General features: G+C 39.7%; 1 protein-coding gene across 3 annotated transcripts in view; it reads left to right on the top strand.

Annotated features, from left to right (window-relative positions):
• LOC104599671 (SNF1-related protein kinase catalytic subunit alpha KIN10) overlaps positions 1-17612 on the top strand; it is a 41844-nt gene that overhangs the window by 20168 nt on the left and 4064 nt on the right. For all 3 annotated transcript variants that reach the window (XM_010262295.3, XM_010262296.3, XM_088891538.1), the window contains 4 exons: positions 983-1167; positions 1525-1707; positions 1853-1984; positions 16774-16959. In XM_010262295.3, the coding sequence (XP_010260597.1) occupies positions 983-1167; positions 1525-1707; positions 1853-1984; positions 16774-16959 (686 nt within the window). The remainder of the gene's footprint in view (positions 1-982; positions 1168-1524; positions 1708-1852; positions 1985-16773; positions 16960-17612) is intronic.

Raw genomic sequence — 17612 nt, 5'->3', positions numbered from 1 at the left:
TCTTCCTTTTTTTTTGATGAATCTTCCATCTTCCTTCTTCCCCAACCCATTTCTCCTCAGACCTCCAGAGACCCAACTGTCACCGCCATCCATGGTCAGACAAGTTGTATCACTCATCGACCTCAATTTCCTTATTCTGCCATGCTCCTATAGAAACTTTATTTAAAATGGTGTATATTTAATGCACTAACATCCATGAGAACCTTGCAGATATTTATTCAAAAGGGGCCATTGCTTGGTGCGGTGTTAAAGTCTTGGGCTGAGTGGCTGACAAGCATGATAACAGTATAACATGACATCAAGTCTAAGAGCAGCCATTTTGTGCAAAATAATCCAAAGCTTAGGTCTGTATCTAGTTTACCTTTCCCAAGATCCAGAGTAGCCTGGACCATCATTGGACAATGGCCTTCTTATTTTATTTTGAACTAACATCTCAAAAGGCATGTCCCTTGAGTTTCATCATAAAGTAAATGCCTTAATTCTCAACCTTGAGGCTCACTCCTTAAGTATAAGGAATATGTATTAGAACTTTTTGAAAGCTATGCTTTTTTTGGTAACTTCTTTTTGAGCGCTTATTAGAATTAAAATTCTGTGATCTCTACGGCCTTTCGGCATAAACTCGTCACTAAATATAACCCCTTTTCAATATTTAAACAAACAAGAAGGTAAAACTTAATTGATACACTTTCTACATATGAACTTTGGTTGTATATGTAGTGGTTAAGTGATTTTTTATTCCTCTATACAAAATACATTCCTTACTTTATAATTTATCAATGCCTTTATACTTGTTCTTATTTAATTAGTGTTTTTATATAAGGGGCATGTCATGCCTTGAGGCTTTTGCCTTGCCTTGTGCCTATGTCTTTTAAATCATTCTTTTTGAACTTTCTGAATCTTGTTTTCCCATGGAATTCTGTGGATCATATGAAGTTTTTAGATGAGGTGATTATAATGTATTTATATGCTTGATATCTTGCAGTTCGGCGTGAAATCAAAATCTTGAGATTATTCATGCATCCTCATATTATACGGCTTTATGAAGTTATAGAGACACCAACAGATATTTATGTTGTGATGGAATATGTGAAATCTGGAGAATTATTTGATTATATTGTAGAAAAGGGTAGGTTACATGAGGATGAAGCTCGCAATTTTTTTCAGCAGGTAGTTATGCCTATTTCATTGCTTCTTAATATTTTACTTTTTTTGATCATTAACATGATTAATGAGCTTCATTGATGATTAAGATTGTAAAAGAATCTATTATTTCAGAAGGCCTCGTTATAGGCAGGAACTGTTTCTCTGTTTTATTTTATTCTTTACACTTGTAATTTGTAAAGTGCATGCTGTTTGTATCCTGTTGTACATAAAGGCCATTAACCAATGTACAAGATGTATCCTGATGTACATCTTGTACATTATAATTACCTGTAAAATAAGAATCTGTTATTTGAAATAAAAGTAGTTTCTTTCTATTCTCAATGTTTCCTTAAATGTCAGTTTGTGCTTTGTCTCAAACAGATAATTTCTGGTGTTGAGTACTGCCACAGAAATATGGTGGTTCATCGAGATCTTAAGCCTGAAAATTTGCTTTTAGATTCCAAATGCAATGTGAAGATTGCTGATTTTGGATTGAGCAATATCATGCGGGATGGTCATTTTCTAAAGACAAGTTGTGGAAGCCCAAACTATGCTGCTCCAGAGGTATGTAATGAATTGCATCATACTTTAAAGTTTAAAGAGTGCAAAGTGGATTTTAAGATTCTAGGTTAGGCAAACCATTGAAACTCAAGAGTTTTTTTTTTCTCTTATTGAAATTCAAGAGTTACTAGTACATATTTCTATGCAGGTTATTTCTGGTAAACTATATGCTGGGCCTGAGGTAGATGTTTGGAGCTGTGGTGTTATCCTGTATGCCCTTCTATGTGGAACCCTTCCTTTTGATGATGAAAACATTCCCAACCTATTCAAGAAAATAAAGGTATTTCCTATTAATTACCTTCTCATCCATCTAATGTGTTACTCTTGAATATCTTGGATGACATCTCCCTTTCTCATCAGGAAAAGAAATAATGAATAGAATATGCTTTGCATGGTTGCGTTGGAATGTACATATAAGTTTTTCAATAGTGGCTTCAAGGTTAGCAATAAGTAGTGGTTAACAGCCACCAGTTGACTATTTTTATGGATTCTACTATTTTTAGATGATTCAAAGATTTGGATGCTCAGATTGTTAACCTGATTAACTTGGAAGGTCTATTAATTAGAACCCATAAAGGCTACATTTAGATAGTGGAATGGAATAGAAATAGATACGGATTCCATTCTGTCTTAATCCAAAGGAGATTAATGGATAGTTATTTCTTGGTTCTCCTCAAGAAATGATGGTACCTGGATGCTAGGAAGGTGTTCATGGAGTTAGGGAAAAGAGATAGGTGCATATAAGAGCCAGAACATAAAATGAAGCCTTAATGTATTGGGGCAGATGTATGGGTTTATGTTGCAAGGTCAGCGAGATCATTGCAGGGGTTCAGCTTTTGTGTGAAGAATTTGAAATGGGATTAAGGCAGGGTTGGATCTTAAAGAAATGTTTAGAACATGACTGTTCTTAGGGGTATGGCAGGAGATGGTGTAAGTTTCTTCGGTGTTTCAAAATGTGCACCTAGGCGCAGCCCCTTTCAAAAGGCAGCACTGGGTGTGCCTTGTTCCTCGGCCCAAACGCACACCTCTTTTTGAATATGCCTTTTGTTTTTTTTTTTTAATCCATATGCCTTTTACACCTTTTTAATGGTTTATCAGCTTCTGAATTACCTTTTTATTGTTGTTTGTACACTAGTTATGGTCTATTAACTTTTAAAATAAACAAATGCAAAGCCCTTTAAATACCTAAAGCCTTAGTTCATGCAAATAGGATCTTAATGGAAAAAGTTTCCATAAAAAGTAACAAGAGTACAAGACAACTGGTATTTTATCTCTAATCCTACAATGGAATGAACTGCAATTAAAATTATAAAACCTACCCATTTATACATATCTGCCAAACATTTAGGTTGGGGGCACTGCCCCAAACCGTTGCATCATGAACTTGTTTGAGCTTGCCTGAAGGGGCCTTTCTGGAGGCGGAGGGCTTAGGACTAGGATTTAAGTATGCAAGGCACCAACATCATACTAGCTACTTGAAATAATTTTACTAGCAGATAAATAAACAAATTGAAAGTTTCACATGCTTGAATTGTTGAGTGCTTGAAGCACTTTGATATAATCCACATATGTTGACCTTCACTTCCACATTTCGCTTTGGGTATGCTTTCTATCTTACTTTATGTATTTAACTTTTCCAATAGGTTTTATAAAAATTTTAATTTGTTTTAAAATTCAGGTTCGCATTTTTCTTATGTTTTCATTTTTCATTTTATTTTTATTTTTTGTTTTTTAAATGTGCCTTGCTTCAAAAAGGCTGGTGCTTTGCCTTGGACACTATAAGGTCCTTGCACTTTTGTTTTGAAGGATCTATTTTAACTTTTAAGGGAAGGCAGTAGAGTGGGTAATTATTAGATTGGGCTAATTTTGAGTTTTTGGTACTTTTGGGGGTTTCATCATAAAATTAGTACCCTGTACTTTGAGGCTAGTCTCACTTTAGTACCCGAACTTCAAAACGTGCCACTGCAGTATCTGAATTCCCGAAAACTGCCAATTTAATACCCACCATTAGCAGTCCGTCAGTTATCTGTATCACTTGAGAGCATGTGTCAATTTTTTAAAAAATGCCAGAACTACCCTTTTTAATACTTTTGTACCATTTTTTAATATTTTTACCTTGTCTTCCCAGGCAACGAAAAGTTGTCTTATCCAACAACAATGGTATTCTAAACTCCCTTTGTTATGGATTTTCAATTCCTTCTTGCTCCATTACCGGTGGAGAACTCGTCTTCTCTGGAAACAACAGTCTAATTCCCAACCCACTGTCTCATATCCTCTGCCTGACGCCTCTATAGTAATAGTGCGAGTTCTCAGGTCCTCCTTTGCCTCATACAACCTTTCCTTGAGCCTTTGGCAGGGGCTTTCTGATTTCTTTTGCTCCATCACTAGCGGAGAACTCATCTTTCTCCGGCGATGACAGTCTAAATCCTGACCCACTTTCCCCATGTCTGCTGCCTGATGCCTCTGTAGTTACAGCATGGGTTCTCTGGTCCTCCTTTGCTTCTCATACAACCTTTCTTGAGCCTTTGGCAGGGCCTTTTGAATTTATTTTTTCCCCATCATCAGCGGTATTAAGTTTTTTGTTGAACTCTTTCCACTTGGCGAGTCTCTCTGCTATGGAATCACATCCTTTCCATCTGCCTTGCAATTTTTTCTTCCTTTAATGATTCAGGGATGGGACAAGAAGCTGAGTTAATACTAGTTTACAAACAACCATAATCCAATGCAATTGTTCGACATCCAGGAGAACAAGAAAGTAATCTAAAGAGCCTGGATTACGTGACTCTGCTTTCTAAGTCGTTACATCAATCAAAAGCAGAATTAATAAAGCAATGGATAAAAGAAGAAGAAGCGGTCACCTTTGTTGGAGGGTGAGAGGGTGAGGAACTAAGATGGGAGGGAAAATGGAGGGGATGGAGTTCGTGCAGGCAGGTCAGTGGAGGAGATCCTTGAAGATAGAAGCAAAAAATCTCCTGTTCGAAGAGATGAGAATTAAGGGGAAGGTAAGCCTGAAGGTAAGGGAAGCGAAAAAGGGTACAATACTGCTGGAAGGATTAGAAGTGATCGAGTGGCTAAGAGAGTTCATAGCTGGAGCCTGTTCAAAAGGTAAGCAGATAAACTGGCAGGATTTTAGTACATTAGAAGGGAGAAGATATGTTGTTGAATGTAAGAGGAATAGAAAGGGGTTCTTCATAGCTTTGGCTGAATTCTTTGGTAAGGGACAAAGGCAACTGGTGTGTCTACCAGCAGGAAAACAGAACCAAGGTTGGGGGGAAGTTGACTGGTTGCTCAAAGAATTCTTAGCTCAAAGAGTAGCAAATGAGAAAAAATCCTCCATAAGGGAGGAGAAGGTATATCTCAGCAACAGCAGGGTAGAACAAGGGCCAGTGGTCATGGCAAAAACAAAAGGCCATTGCAGAATGGTGGGAGGTCTAGAGAGAGAGGAGTGGGATAGTAAGCTTGTGATACAAGCCAAGGAAAAGGTTAATGATTGGAAGAGGGTAGCTGACTTACTGGCAACCAGGTTGAAGCTGAAGAGTGTCTTCATAGTAACCCCCTTCGATAACTGTAAAGCCATCCTAGATCCATTAAAGAATGATTTGGAAATATCAGCTATCAATGTTCAAGCTGAGTTCGGATCATTCACAGTCTTCAAATGGAATCCAACATCTAACTCCAAGGATTTTTTTGTCGAAGATGGTGTGGTGGTGCGTGTAATAGGCTTGCCCTTCCATCTATGGAAACAAGAAATAGAAGAATCTATAGCTGTGTTGTGTGGAGGAATCTTGAAAGGTGTTTTCTGGGGAGATCTTTACTCAGTAGCAATCCTGCTAAGTGGTGTGAAGCCAGAAGACATTCCATGAAAGGTAGAGGTACAAACAGAGGGGAGCTTTGTCTTTGTATGGTTAGCTTCCTCCATAGAAGCAGTGCTGTGGAAGGAGGCTCGTATGGTTGGAGGGGAGAAGGAGGAAGAAGAAGCACTACGTGGACTTGTGAGAGTGGTTAATTCAAATGGGAAGGGATGTTTCACTAAAAAGGGCCAACAAATTCTGGGAAGCCAAAAAGTTATGGGGCAGTTGGAAGGTCAAACCTGGAGAAAGCAAGAAAAAATTATGACAAATGGCAGATCATTTGCGCAGGTGGTGTCAGGGGAAACAAACAAAAATTCACTAATTTCGAAAGGGAGAGGGCTGAACAAGCAACCTCAAACAGGGAAGGTTGCTGGTTCGACCATTAAATCAGGGGGGCGTGACCTTTTAAGTGGTCACGTGGGACGAAATGAAGGGCCCAATCGAGTGGATCCACTTGATGAAGGGCCGGAGAAGGCATCTCAAATAAAGGCTGTAAAGGTGGGCTCCCATAGGCTTCAGCCCAAGGTCCATTACAAGATAGATGGGCCGAGGGGTACTTTAAGTAAGCACGTGACTGGGAGGAGGGACGAGCTATAGACGAAATTAAGTGTCTATCTTCTTCTACCCCAAACCCCTCCTCTCGTTCGAATAGTTCAGGCACAAAAAAATCTCCAGATTCGCAGTCGCGAGGCTCTCTACAATGGGTCCCATCCAACCTGACGAACCGTCTCTCACCAGATAGGCACAACCCGAGATACCTCAAGCCTAGTGATGAGAACAGAACAGGGATTGAAGACTGGTTGAGTGAACAAAACAGCAATGACGATTCTGATAGAGACGAAACGCTAAGTCTGGGAAGTCTGTCTCTGAAAAGCAACAATGATTTTTTTGAAACAGAAAGTTTGCATACAGAGCTGTTGTTTCTAGAGGAAGAGACTGAAGAGGCAGGTGGCGAGAAGGCTAGAAATGGTGAAGAAAATGGTTCTAAAGCTGTGAAAACTCCTCCTCCATTCGTCGAGGGAGCTGACCCTAAGTCTAATGAACTACAAGATGTTGGTGGAGAGGGACAAGAATCGGCTGTGAGGATGGATGCGGGTATTCCAGTGTCGGAAACACAGAGAAAGGTCTTCCAAGTGGGTAGGTCGTCAGGAAGTGATTCTTTCACCATGTCTACTTCACAACCTTGTCCAAAAAGGGGAAAGGCTTTAAAACCAGTTGTCGCCTGTCAGCAAGTCATTTCCAGTGATTCTAGTCCTACCCCCGTTCTATCAGGTATGGGTGTCAATTCTGTTTTAGGTACTGACTTGTTTGCTCTGCATGTAACAGATATCCCAGCTTCCCATCCTGGAGGTTCTGATGTAAGAAAGAGGGTGATAGTGGAAGGAGGAGAGAGGGTGTTGGAAGGAAGTAGTAAGGGGGAGGCGGACAGAATTTGGGAGTTGATCTGTACAATGATGGAGGAACAAAATAAAAAGGAAGGACTTGGAGAAAGATGTTGTAGCCAAAATAAGTGTGAGCAAGGTAAAATTCTTCCTCAGACATTGGCTGGAAAGGATGGAGAAAAGAAAGAGGATGATTGCTGTATTAGGATGGGGGGGGAAAGGAACAAATAAGAAAAAAAGATCTGAAGTGGAAAGGCTAATTTTAGACATTGAGGGGGATTTAGAATTCAATGGTAGAGGGGATAGGAGGAAGGGCCTAAAATAAGGAGAATATGGCCTCTTATTGGGTTCTTTTGCTACTTTGTCTCGATGAAAATTATTAGCTGGAATGTAAGAGGGTTAGGGAGTGCAAGGAAGAGAAGGGTGATCAAAGACCTACTCCGAAGGGAAAAACCTGATATTGTGTTGTTACAAGAATTCAAATTGATGGAATTAGATGGGAGATGGGTGAGGAGTTTTTGGAGGTCTAGAGGTTTAGGTTGGAGCTTGGCTCCTTCTTGGGGAGCCTCGGGGGGGATTGTAACACTGTGGAAGGAGGATGTGGTGGAAGTAGTGGAAGAATTGATAGGCAGATTCTCAGTTTCCATTAAGTGCAAGAATGTAGAGAATGGGTGTGTATGGATTTTAACCAATGTTTATGGCCCTAATTCCTATAGAGAGAGGAATGAGATGTGGGAGGAACTATATGCAATCAAGGGGCTATGGGATGGTCCTTGGTGTCTGGGTGGGGATTTTAACGTCATTAGATTCTCTAATGAAACCAGTAATCCCCAAAAGGTAATCTCAATAAGCATGAGGAAATTTAATGGTTTTATTGAGGATTGTGATCTGAAGGAAATACCTCTGTTGCAAGCCAGTTACACTTGGTCCAACCTTCAGGAAACCCCTTTGTGCTCGAAGTTGGATAGATTCCTTTTTAACCTTGCCTGGGAGAATAGTTTGGAAAACTTGGTTGCTAGGGTGTTACCCAGGGTCACCTCCGATCACTGTCCTATCCAAATAGGTACTGAGTCTTTTCCTATAGGACCCAAACCTTTTAGATTTGAAAATATGTGGCTTACCCATCCAGATTTTGTGAAAAAAGTGAAGGAGTGGTGGGGTGAGGAGGAGAGAGGGGTAAGATGGAAGGGGATCAAGTTCCACAAGAAATTAAAAAGGTTGAGAGCCAAAATAAAAGAGTGGAATAGAGATCAGTTTGGTAGAATTGAGGAGCAAAAATTGGGCCTAATCTCTCGAATAGAGAACTTGGATGTAAAGGAATCTCACAATGGGCTGACCGAGGAGGACAGAGTGTTAAGGAGACAATTAAAAAAGGATTTGGAAGAGGTGTTATTGAGGGAAGAAATCAGTTGGAGACAAAAATCTAGACACAAGTGGATTAAGGAAGGCGATGGGAACACTAGATTCTTCAATGATTTGGCAAATGGGAGACGAAGAAAGAATTTTGTGACCAAGCTCGAGATAGGAGAGGAGGTGTTTACCAACCAGGAGGACATAGCCAGAAAATTTGTGGACCACTTCAAATCGATTTATAGAAGGCCTTTGAGAGAGAGGATAGTCATGGAAAGGGTGGATTGGCCAAGAATTGAAGGAGTGGCAAGGTGGCTGGAAAGGGATTTCGAGGAAGAAGAGATTAAGAAAGTTGTCTTTATAATGGATAGATCCAAGGCTCCGGGTCCAGATGGCTTTACAATGGGTTTTTATCAAGACTGTTGGGAGGTGTTGAAAGAGGATCTAGCTGAAGTCTTTAAGGAATTTGCAGACAATCACACTATAAGCCCTGGAATTAATACCACCTTTTTGGCCTTGATACCTAAGAAGAATGATGCCAACCACCCAAAAGATTATAGGCCTATTAGTCTGGTGACAAGCATCTATAAAATTCTGGCTAAAGTGCTCTCATTGAGAATCAAAACAATCCTCCCTACCATCATTACTGAAACCCAGGGGGCTTTCATTCAAGGGCGACAAATAACAGATCAGATATTAATTGCGAATGAGTGTGTGGAGGAAATGAAAAGGTCTAGTAAGAGAGGATTCATTTGTAAATTGGATCTAGAAAAGGCCTATGATTTGGTGGACTGGAAGTTTCTATTGGAGGTTATGCAAAACTGTGGACTTGGGGACAAGTGGTGTAGTTGGATCTTTGGGTGTATCAGTACTTGTCACTACTCTATTCTGGTAAATGGTACGGTGAGAGACTTTTTTCCAGCTTGCAGGGGTGTCATGCAAGGGGATCCACTTTCACCCTTCCTTTTTACCTTAGTAGCTGATGTGATTAGTAGGATCATTACTAAGGCTGACAGCGAAGATGCCATTAGGGGTTGGAGAATAGGGAGACACCAAGTCCCCGTCACCCACCTTCAGTTTGCAGATGACCTAATGATTTTTTGTGAATGAGGTATTAGTGAAAAGGTAGCAAACCTAAAGGAGATAATAAAAGGATTTGAAAGTGTCTCTAATTTGAGAATAAATCTGGAAAAGAGCTGCATAGCAGGTATAAATTTGGAGGTAGGGGAGGTCGAGGCTATTGCGGAGTGTCTTGAGTGTTCCACCTCTGCTTGGCCTATGTCATATTTAGGGCTTCCTTTAGGGGCAAATCCTAGGGAGAGTAGATTTTGGACCCCAGTGATAGAAAAGTTTGAGAAAAGATTAGCCTCATGGAAGAGGAACTATATCTCTTTAGGAGGGAGAATTACCCTAATAAGAGCTACCTTGGCTAACTTACCAATCTATTATTTGTCTGTCTTTAGGATACCAGTTAGGGAAGCCAGGAAACTGGAGAAGTTGATGAGAGACTTCTTATGGGAGCCAGGACAAGAAAAAAAGGATCACTTGGTTAATTGGGAAATTGTGTGCAGAAGTAAAGAAGAGGGGGGCCTGGGAATTGGGAGGGTAATTAGAAAGAATCAAGCTCTGTTAGGGAAATGGTTGTGGAGATGGCCTTTGGAAAGAGAGAGATTGTGGCATGAGGTGGTGGGAAGCATTCATGGGAGGTCAGAGAACGGATGGGATGCTGGTGTATCGAGGCAAGCTAACTTAGCAGCACCGTGGAAGGCTATTCACAACACCCTTCCTCAATTCCTCAATTTTATCAGGTATGAAGTTTGTTCTGGCAACTCTGTTCTTTTTTGGGAGGATATTTGGGTAGGAGACTCACCGTTAAAGGACTTGTTCCCTTCGCTTTTTTCTATTTCTTTGTACAAAAAAGAGGTGGTCTCAAAATTTGTTTCACCTTTGGGAACACCCTTAGATCCTACTTGGGATTTTGGGTTTTGTAGAGGACTTAGGGATGCTGAAATTGAGTCTCTTTCTATTTTGCTCGGTTGTCTTAATCAGGTTTGTTTGGATCCCTCCAAGCCAGATAAGAGAGTTTGGACTCCTAGACCCATTGGAACCTTCTCTTGTGCTTTTTTCTTCAAGTCCATCTCTCAACTTTCTTCTCACCAACCCTTTCCGTCTAAAGAAATTTGGTGCAGGCCAGTCCCCCCAAAAATTCTGGCTTTTTGTTGGGAAGTATTCCATGGGAAAGTAAACACTTTAGACAACCTACAAAAGAGAAGACCTTTCCTCTGTATTTCTCCTAATTGGTGTATCCTCTGTAGAGCTCACGGTGAGGATTGTTACCATCTACTAGTATCTTGTCCCTTTTCTGCAGACCTTTGGGCTTGGCTACTTTCGTTGTTTGGGGGTAGTTGGAGTCTACCAGCAGAAGTTCACATGCTCTTCAACCATTCTACCTTTTATTGGCCTACAAAAATAGGGAGAATTATGTGGAGATGTGCTCATGCTGCTTTGACTTGGACTCTTTGGGAAGAAAGGAATCTCAGAATTTTTCAAGACAAGGAAAGGAACAACCAAGATTTGAAAGATTGTGTGTTAAACAGGGCAATACATTGGCTGAAGACTTTGGAAATCTTCCATCAATTCTCCTTTAATGACCTTTGGAGAAATTGGTCAGCAGTAGCAAGGTGCTCATCTTTAAAGGACAAATCAATTACAAGCTGGTCTCCTCCACCCGAAGGCTCAATAAAGTTGAACTTTGATGGAAGCAGCATGGGTAATCCAGGATTATCCGGAGTGGGGGTGCTTTGAGAAATGAGAAGGGAGAGATTTTGTTGCTCTACTCAGGTCCCTTGGGAATTGGGAACTCCATCAGGGCAGAACTCTTAGCTGCTGTACAAGGGGTGCAATTTGCAAACCAGCTGGGGGTACAATACCTAATAATCGAGGGGGATTCCAAAGTGGTGGTGGGTTGGTTAAAAAATTCTGAAGAAGCTATGTGGCGATACAAGAATGAAATGAAGAAATTTAGTTGGTTGACAAGGAATATGTTGGTCACTGTACAGTGGGTGGGGAGATCAGCAAATACTTTGTCAGATGTGTTAGCTAAGCAAGGGGTAAATAGGGAAAAATTATTTTGGGCTCAGTTGTGATTATTGTTTTTCTTTCCTAGTTTACTTGTAAGACTCAAAGAGGGGCTGCAGCTCGTGCCTCTCGTTGGGATGATGTATGAACTCACTCTAAAGTTGTTTCTGAATCAATAAACTTATTATTATTCATAAAAGAAAATGGATAAAAGAAGAAAAATAGAAACCCTATATTCAGATTTCATGGAAAAGATCAAAATTGAACCCCACAAAGAGGTCTAACAAACCCAAATTTAGATTCACCATCCGAATGATTAAAAATATACAGCAAATTGTAAAAAGAAAACAATTTCTATAAAAAGAAGAAAAATAGAAACTACAAATAATGCTCACTTTCTATAATCAGCGATGACATACTAGCATTTCTTTTCTTCTCTGGTTCTTGTTCTTTACTGTAAGATTTCTCTGATTCTTGTGCAGTAACTATATTGTCTTCGACAAATGTTTATTTCCAGAATTTATAACTTTATTGAGATATTTAAAATAAACCCACGACAAATATCAGTGACATGCCGCATTTGGATCATGCATGTGTGGAGTCCAGTCTGCTGTGGCCATTGTGGTGTATCCAATAAAGTTGAGACACATATTGACAAGTTCATGTGATGATGTGAGCGTTAAACTTGTGTGACAATTATTAATTATTATTTTAATTATTTATTTATTAATATTTATATTATTAATAATTATTCAAAGTTATGCTTCTCATGTCTATTCAAAATTCGAAGGGTTTCTTTGTCTTTCACATGCCATCTAAGGTCCGTTAACAATTTTGGATTAAACTGGCAGTTTTCGGAAGTTCAGATACTGAATTGGCACGTTTTAAAGTTCGGGTACTAAAGTGAGATTAACCCCAAAGTATAGGGTACTAATCTGCAATTTATCCTTAAAAAAAAAAAAAAAAGAAATGATGTCCCCTGGACTCCTTTTTTTTTTCATCAGTAACAATGAAAAAAATTATTAATTGGGAAAAGTTAATGTACATAGGAGTGGAGGGATTGTCAACCTCAACTAACCATCCATGGGAGGTTCAGTATCAAGTACAAGTCCCCCATAGTTGTACAATTCCCCGATACATCAAGTTCTTTGTTACCCCCTGTTTCGCCAGCCCATCTGCAAGACTGTTAGTAGAGTTAGGTGTTCATTATATGACTGCTCCCGATTCCTTTATTATCTCTTTAGCTTATCTGATCTCATATATCTGCTTCCATGCTCTCTCCTCAAATCTTTAGCCCTTTTGAGACCTGCAAAAGCAGCCTTCAGCTCTGCCCTAATAGCCCCTGGACTCTTAGACATATAATCAGAGTTCAGTGAAGCAAAGGCATTGCTATCCAACATGAATTGCTTGTTTACTTGTATTTTCAGATCTGTAAATAGCCTTGTTGATCCTTTAGCAGGGACTATGGTGTCTAGAGAATAGCTAATTTATGGGCTCCAGGCCTGTTGGTGAATCTGTAACATTGGATTAAAGGGGAAAAAAGAGGGCTGAAGGTGTTTTTAGGTGGAGTTAGATGTTAGCTTTGGTATATTTCAGACTTTGTTTGCTTGGTTTTTACTGATTCCCCATCCCATTATCTTAGGACTGGGTTTTCTTGACATGATAATAAATTCTGATTATTGTTGCTGATTGAAAATTTGAAAATTAATAAATGTACTAGTCCTGTGCTGCTATTTCAAATTCTTCTAAAATGCTTAATATTCAGGCTTTTTCTTTCCATGACCTGCTTCTCATTATGCTAAAAGGCACCCAAAAACAGAATCTGGAGTTGGAGGCTGTATCCTGTTTTCCTTGTTCTCTTTTAATTTAATTTTCCCCTTTTTTTTTGAGAAAAGTTAACCAAGATTCATTAATAAAAAAAGGGGGGCATTGGAAGATGTACAAAGCAGGGGAAGAACCCCTGTAAATTACAAAGGAGGAAGCTTGTCGCTATAAAGATGCTCTAAGAACACTCCACATTTAGTTAAGCCATCTGCTGTATGATTGTATTCCCTTGGAATCCAAACTAACTTTACATTTAGGAAGTCCAAATAGTCCCTGGCCTCATCAAGATAGTGACTTAATCTCCAAGGCTCTCCTTCTTTGTCTCTTAACCATTTTATAGTATTGGCTGAATCACCTGCAATGGTTACATTTTGAATTCCCAAATTTTTTATTTTTCTGATTCCTGTGAGGGCGGCCATAACTTCAGTCTTTGTGGAATCTGCCACACCAATTGGGCCACTGAAAGTCCAACAGATGTTTCCCCTTTCATCCCTTAAAGTTCCTCCAATACCAGCTAATCCGGGATTACCTAGAGCACTGCCATCAAAGTTTAAGATCATCACCCCTTCACTGATGGGATCAGGAATTCTCAAGGGTGGTTGATGGAGGTGAGGGAGAAATAGAAAGGGGAACACATCTCTATTGAGGTCACTGACTGAGACTCCTTTGAACAGATCTGAATTCACCGTCCAAAATTTACAAAGGTATGAAATGTCTGAAATTAACTCCTCCAGGGACTTTAGTTTGTTGTCAAAAAGCCTTTTGTTTCTTTCGTCCCAAACACCCCACAGCACTACATGTAACGCTGATTGCCAGTAAGTTTTACCCCTCTTACTTAACCCTGTTCCTTGCCACTGATGTAGAAGGTGACATCCTTTGGTATAGTCCAACTGTCGCCTGCCATTTTCAGAAAATGGAACCAAATCTTTTGGGTGAAATTGCAATGAAGGAAGATGTGATCTGCTGATTCTCCTTCACTGAGGCATAAAATACAAACATGAGGGGAAATAGATAGTCTTCCCAAAATCTTTTTTTGCAAGAGATCACAAGTGTTAACTTTCTGGAGGCAAGCTTCCCAGACAAAGAAGCAAACTCTTGAGGGGATGTGGCTGCACCAGATCTTTTTAAAAGGAAAGGGGGGATGATGGTTATCAGTAATCAAAGCCTTGAACATAGACTTAGAAGAAAAATCGCCATTGGGGTGCAGGGTCCAGATTCAGGTGTCAGACTTAGAGGGGGAGATGTAAGCTTCTTTAAGGGTCTGAATTAAAGATACTAATTCAGAAATTTCTGAATCTCTTAGGGGTGTCCTGAGTTGAAGGTTTAGGGTGTTCTCAACTGTTTGGTCTGGAAGGCAGCAGAAATGGTGGCTTCTTTTTGAGAAAATTTAACCAGAATTTATTAAGAAGAAAAAAAGGAGGGGGATCAAGGGGAGATATACAAAGCAGGGGGGAACCCCTATAAGTTACAAAGGAGGAAGCTTGTCGCTATACAAAAATACACACCAAATTTAGCTAGGCCATCTGCAGTATGATTGTGTTCCCTAGGAATCCAAACTAAATTAACATTCAAACCATCCAAAGAATCCCAAGCTTCAGTCAGATAATGATAGTCTCCAAGGGCCCCCCTCTTTGTCTCTTAACCATTTTATCGTATTTGCTGATTCACCTGCAATGATCAAATTCTGAATTCCCAATTTCTTTATTATTCTGATTTCGGTGAGAGCAGCCATTACTTCAGCCTTTGTGGAGTCAGCCCAGCCGATTGGACCACTAAAATTCCAGCAAATATTGCCCCTTTCGTCCCTAACTGTACCACCGATACCTGCAAGGCCCGGATTACCTAAGGCACAACCATCAAAATTAAGGGTTATCACTCCTTCACTGATGGATACGGGATGCCTCAAGGATGTTTGCTGGGGATGAGGGAGAAACAGAAAGGGGTGAATATCTCTGATAAGAACATTGACTGAAAGTCCTTTAAACATAGCTGAATTCACCATCCAAAGGATGCAAAGAGTCTAGGGAAGGAGGCAGCAAGGGTAGAATCCCCCCACCAAAGGTCTTTCCAGAATTTTATTTTTGAGCCATTTCCTACTTTATATCTTATGAAAGGAAAGAAAGAAGAATAGGTGGAGATGATACCTTTCCATGGATTTGTGGATTTTATCCTGTTCAAATGAAGATTGCTATCCCACTCGTTTGCATTTGATCCGTATTTAGTTGATATGACAGCACTCCAAAGAGCATTGGGTTCTTTAGGGAACCTCCACAGCCATTTACCTAAAAGAGAAGAATTTTTCTCTTTTAAGTGTCCAATTCCCAGGCATCCTTCTTCTTTAGGCTTACAAACTTGTTTCCAACTGACTAAATGACTCCTCTTATCCCCACCTCCTTCCCAAAGAAAGTTCCTTTGAATCCTCTCAATCTGATTCCTGATTTTGTTTGGAATCTGGAAAGTTGAAAGGAAGTAGACCGGCAAATTTGCTAAGGAGGCCTTCAAGAGAGTAAGTCTTCCCCCCTTTTGAGAGATAGCATTTCTTCCAAGCTGAAAGTTTCTTCTCACATTTTTCCACCACTCGTTTCCAGAAATTGAGAGACTTTGGATTCCCTCCAAGAGGCATCCCAAGGTATGAGATAGGAGGGCTCTCCACTTTACACCCCAATAAAGATTTGAAGCTCTCCAAGAGTTCCACTTCCACTGAATTCAGAGGAACCATAGAACTTTTGTAGAAGTTGACCCTCAAACCTGTGACCATTTCAAAGCATTCAATTATCCTTTTAGTGTTTGTGATGTTGTTCAAGGAGGCACCCAAGAACAAGATTATGTCATCAGCAAACTGTTTATCAAAAAAAAAAAACAGAATCTGGATCTGGAGTTGACAAATCTAATTCCTCCCTAGGAGAAGGGCAGGTGGTTACCAGCCCTAGAGATGTATCAAACCATATTGTACATAATTTTCTTATAATGATCAACAAAGTTGACCTTCTTTTATTTCTTTTGAAGGGCTATACAACGGGGGGTAGCCCATCCCCCAAACCAAGGTGTAGGCGGGATTCAATCCCAAGTCTCCGCTACGACCAGCAGGAGACCGTACCAACCTGCTAGTTGACACCTTGCATCAATAAAGTTGACCATTAACAAAGAAAAAGTCTAATTCCTCCTTTAGATCCAAATCTTCCTTAATCCAATGTTAAATTTTCAGTCTTGATCTTATGCATGTGCTCTATAGATCATTTTGTTTCTAATTTTTCACTGTTTACTCAATAGCAGATTTATTCTTATGTAAAAAAGAATAGGTTATATACAAGTCTTTCCAAGAACCTACAGTGTCAGTTTGGGTTAACCCAGATGCCTAGCCCATCATAAGCCCCTTCATTTGATTGCATGTGTCATTCTGTTTCCCTATTAGAGATCTCCTAATAAAAGCGATCCCTGTTACTACTGTATCTTTCTAGTGCATCCATCATGCCATTTGCTGATCTTTGTATCTAAATGAAGGTGGTACTCTCTTCACTTGCTAGGTATCTTCTCTTTGTACTATTATGATTCTTTAGTAAATGCCCTACCATCTCATCTCTCAGGGTGGCATATATACTCTTCCAAGTCATTTATCAGCTGGAGCCAGGGATTTGATCCCAAGGATGCTTGTGGTTGATCCAATGAAGAGGATGACAATTCCTGAAATCCGTCAACACCCATGGTTCCAAGCTCACCTTCCACGGTATCTGGCTGTGCCTCCACCTGACACCATGCAGCAAGCAAAAAAGGTATGGGTTTGCATTTTTTTTCTTTCTTTTCTGTGTGGATGAGATTTTCATTCTTCAATATGGAGGGATTAAGGGACTCATGTATCTTTTTTTTTTAAGGAACTCGTTTATCTTTACAAACACTGAACCAAGAAATGGTCTTTGAAGTTGGATTTAAGCCAGTATCATGTTCATATTTTTTTTCTTAATAAAATTTCTATTTATTTTCTTAAAAAAAAAAGCACATTGGATTGGCAGAAAACACACAGGTTGTGTGAGTGCAGTCATTGTGCAATACAAAATTCCTAACTTTATGATTACAGGATAATCATATAAACCATCATAAGGTAAAGATGAACATTGTGGACTTGAAGTCATGTTTCCTCCCTTGTAGAATACTGTACCACTGAGAACAGTTTTATATACTTATGTAAACAGATGTACCTTGTATACACAGTGTTTAGATTTATTAAGTTCAAGCTTAAGTCTAGGCAAAGGTCAGGTTGGTACAAGTTGCACACGGTATAAGCCTAATCCAAAATGCACTCCGATGTCTAAAGTCTAAACATGAAAACCTCTGAACAGATACAAGATATTGCTGCTGGTGCTGATTCCACTTAAGTTAGAAAAAGGAATCTGATGGGAAGAAATTTTTCTTTCAAGGAAAATTACCA

The sequence above is a fragment of the Nelumbo nucifera genome, chromosome 7 (assembly GCF_055504915.1).
Source record: "Nelumbo nucifera cultivar China Antique chromosome 7, China Antique-T2T, whole genome shotgun sequence".
NCBI classification, from domain to species: domain Eukaryota; kingdom Viridiplantae; phylum Streptophyta; class Magnoliopsida; order Proteales; family Nelumbonaceae; genus Nelumbo; species Nelumbo nucifera.
This window is presented reverse-complemented; position numbering and strand designations above follow the sequence as displayed.